Genomic DNA, 3,182 nt, shown 5'->3' with positions numbered 1-3,182 from the left:
CCTTCTGGACAGCAGTCAGGTCAGCAGTCTTACCCATGATTGTGGTTTTGAGAAATGAACCAGGCTGGGAGTTTTTAAAAGCCTCAGGAATCTTTTGCAGGTGTTTAGAGTTAATTCGTTGATTCAGATGATTAGGTTAATAATAGGGCTGTGTATTGACAAGAATTTGGCGATACGATACATATCATGACAGAGGGGTTACGATACGATATATCCCGATATATTGTGATACTATAAGCAAGGCGATTATATTGCGATTTTTTTGTCCAAAAATTCTATTAAATAAAAACCTCTTACGGGGAAAAAAATGAAAAACCAAAATTCATTGTCTCAGAAAATTCTAATATTACGTAGACATGCTTTTGATACATTTAGCTGTGTTCTGCTTTGTATACATTTTATTTTATTTGTTTCATATTTCTTATTTCATCCATATTATCAGTTATTAGACTAAATTTGACAATAAATAGTTTGAAAATATATATTTTGCAGCTTTTAGTTTTTACTATTAATTTACAATATGGTCACCCAACACTTAACAATAGCCTCTACCTCAAGAGGTAGAGGAGCCAAATGGCTGGATCACTGCTGCCAACTAGTGGTCAGAGGCTGAACTACAACATAAATGAACGGCTGGCAGGAAAGTTGATATTTTAAATCTAAATAAAAAATCGATACAGGGCTTTAGAATATCGATACAGTATCGGGAAATGAAATATCGCGATATTTTAGTGTATCGATATTTTCTTACAACCCTAGTTAATAAGTCGCTTAGAGAACCTGTTCATGATATGCTACTTTTTTGAGATAGGGATTTTTGATTTTCTTTACTTTTTTGCCAAAATCATCAATATTAAAACAATAAAAGGCTTGAACTACTTCAGTTGGTGTGCAATGAATCTAAAATATATGAAAGTTTAATGTTTATCAGTACATTACAGAAAATAATGAACTTTATCACAATATGCTAATTTTTTGAGAAGGACCTGTATTCTCGATGTATCTTCTGTCTTCTATTAACACATCAGGACACGAYATCAGTTTTCATCCCTTATTGCATTTTTTTTTACTCGTTTGATTTATGAGCTTTCCACCTACAAAAATAATTTATTCAGTGGGTTAAGCTCATCAAAACTACCTTCAAAGGCAAGTTCATACAGGTTCAGTCAGGCATGTATAGATTTATTGCAGGCATGCAGTGTCACAGTATAATAACAGGTCTAGGGATGGAAACCAAAAATTGTATCTTTACCTTCCAGCTGAGGCTGCAGATGGGTTTGTGGATGTGGTGGTGTGCGTGAGTATGAGAGCTGCTGGGTTAACATTTAAACACTGTAATAGGTAGAGCAGTTGTTTTTAAGGGTCTTCCTGTTGTCCAGCAAGAGCAAGCCTTATATTTGTGGTTTCATGTTTTTTTAACTGGACTCAAAGGTAAAAATGTGGTCATAAAGAAATGAAACCAAAGGTGTTTTTAACGTAGACATGATTACATGTTGGGGATCCCAAACTGCTTGTGTGTGACTGCAGGACCAGAAGAACATCTGGATCTCAAAAGGCTTCTTTCAATTAAACCAAACTAGCTTCTTTCTGCACCCCCCCCCCCGCTCACACTCTTCCCCAAGTTTTAATGATTACCTAAATTCCTGTTTTTTCTCTCCTCTCTCCCTCTTGTTTTTTACAGGCCAAGCCTATTTATGCTGGATGGCTGTGCTTGGCCCCTGAGGGAACTGACTTTGACAATCCAATGCAGAGATCCCGGGTAAGTGCCTGTATTGGGTGCGTGTGTATTTGTTCAWTGAATTGGTTTCACCAACGTGGTGCTTGCACGTTTCCACATGGAAGAAATATGTCATATCACACAACCTTTCCTGAAATGTGAAAATATATAAGGCCAAATTCTAAGGCTTATTTATTTTTTGCATAGTTGAGAAAGAACAATATGTCTGTACTTTTGAACCAGCAAATCAGGCTGTACTGATATTCATCTGTTTCTGTTTCCAGAAATGGCAGCGGCGATTCTTTGTGCTGTATGAACATGGCTGTCTGCGCTTTGCCCTCGACGAGTCGGTGAGTAGGTCATGACTCCACTAATCTTTCGCTGCTGTGGACAGCTAGTTGTAAGGGGCAGGTACAGTCGTGGAGGAGGAGTGTCGAGTTAAGAAAAGGTCATTGTTGTTGGGCAAAAATACTTTRCGCATGAAGTCTATCTGTGCACATCACTGAAGAAGAGTATACTACATTCAGCGATGCTATTCATGGGAAGTTGTTGTTTTTTTTCCCCGTCAGTCAGTGTAGGCAGCGGTGGACACTTAAGTAGGCAGGGAAATTGCCACTCACCGCCTGTTATTGAGAAGGCTGCTCCAGCTCTATTTCCTGCATGCAAGTTCAGCAGTGCTGCAAAGAAACGGCTCCCCCATGAAACAGTTTACTGGCCTGAATGTGTTCGGGCCTTTTAAACCAGTATGCCGGTATACAGAAAATTTATGTAACCAAAATAAAAAATGTTTTTTTTTTGTACGAATCGTGTACCGTCCTGCTCTACAATAGGTAATGTTCTTTTTTAAAGCAAGAAATAACTAATCACATCTTAATATGTAAAAGAAATAAATGTTTCAACGTTGCATGCATGGGGCAGGATGTAAAACATATACTAGAATCAGATGACAATGAGGCTGGTTCAATTCTGGCTTCAACCTTGGGGTTCACACCAGAGGTCTATTCATACCCAGACTTTGACTAATTGTTTAGTCAAGAAAGCAACAAACTAAACAATTCTGTTTATTTGCCTAAAAATGCTACAGCTCAGGGACTGGTCTGTCTAGCCGTTAGTCAAAATTAGGCAGGCTTTTCCCCCATTTGTTATTACTCTGTTCTAAAATGAGTTTTGAAKGTCTAACTATTGATCAGTATTTGACAGAACTTGACTTCAAAAATTGCTGTATTTTTTGGACTATAAGCCGCACCCGCCATTTAAAAAAACCCCGCGAACATTAGCATATAAGCCGCACCGGACTATAAGCCACACCCCCAACATATAAAAACAGTACACCCAAAATTGTCGTCAAAAAAGTGAATTCAACATCAAAACATAAAAAAGCTGCAGAAGATGGCGGCAGATGTATGTAGCTGTGCAGTATCGCTGCAGGAAAATACATCCCATTTGGCTTTACAGGCATCTGCAG

At 38.2% G+C, this 3,182-nt stretch overlaps 1 protein-coding gene across 1 annotated transcript in view; it reads left to right on the top strand.

The window, feature by feature from the left end:
* Positions 1-3,182, top strand: part of LOC106528290 (myosin phosphatase Rho interacting protein) — a gene marked incomplete at its 5' end in the record, with an annotated part of 88,031 nt that overhangs the window by 9,974 nt on the left and 74,875 nt on the right. The window contains 2 exon segments of the mRNA XM_014023425.1: positions 1,682-1,759; positions 2,002-2,067. Of these exon segments, the coding sequence (XP_013878879.1) occupies positions 1,682-1,759; positions 2,002-2,067 (144 nt within the window).

Source organism: Austrofundulus limnaeus, unplaced genomic scaffold (assembly GCF_001266775.1).
Source record: "Austrofundulus limnaeus strain Quisiro unplaced genomic scaffold, Austrofundulus_limnaeus-1.0 Scaffold368, whole genome shotgun sequence".
Classification (NCBI taxonomy): Eukaryota; Metazoa; Chordata; class Actinopteri; order Cyprinodontiformes; family Rivulidae; genus Austrofundulus; species Austrofundulus limnaeus.
The sequence above is the reverse complement of the archived record's forward strand: the minus strand, read 5'-3'. Positions and strand labels throughout refer to the sequence as shown.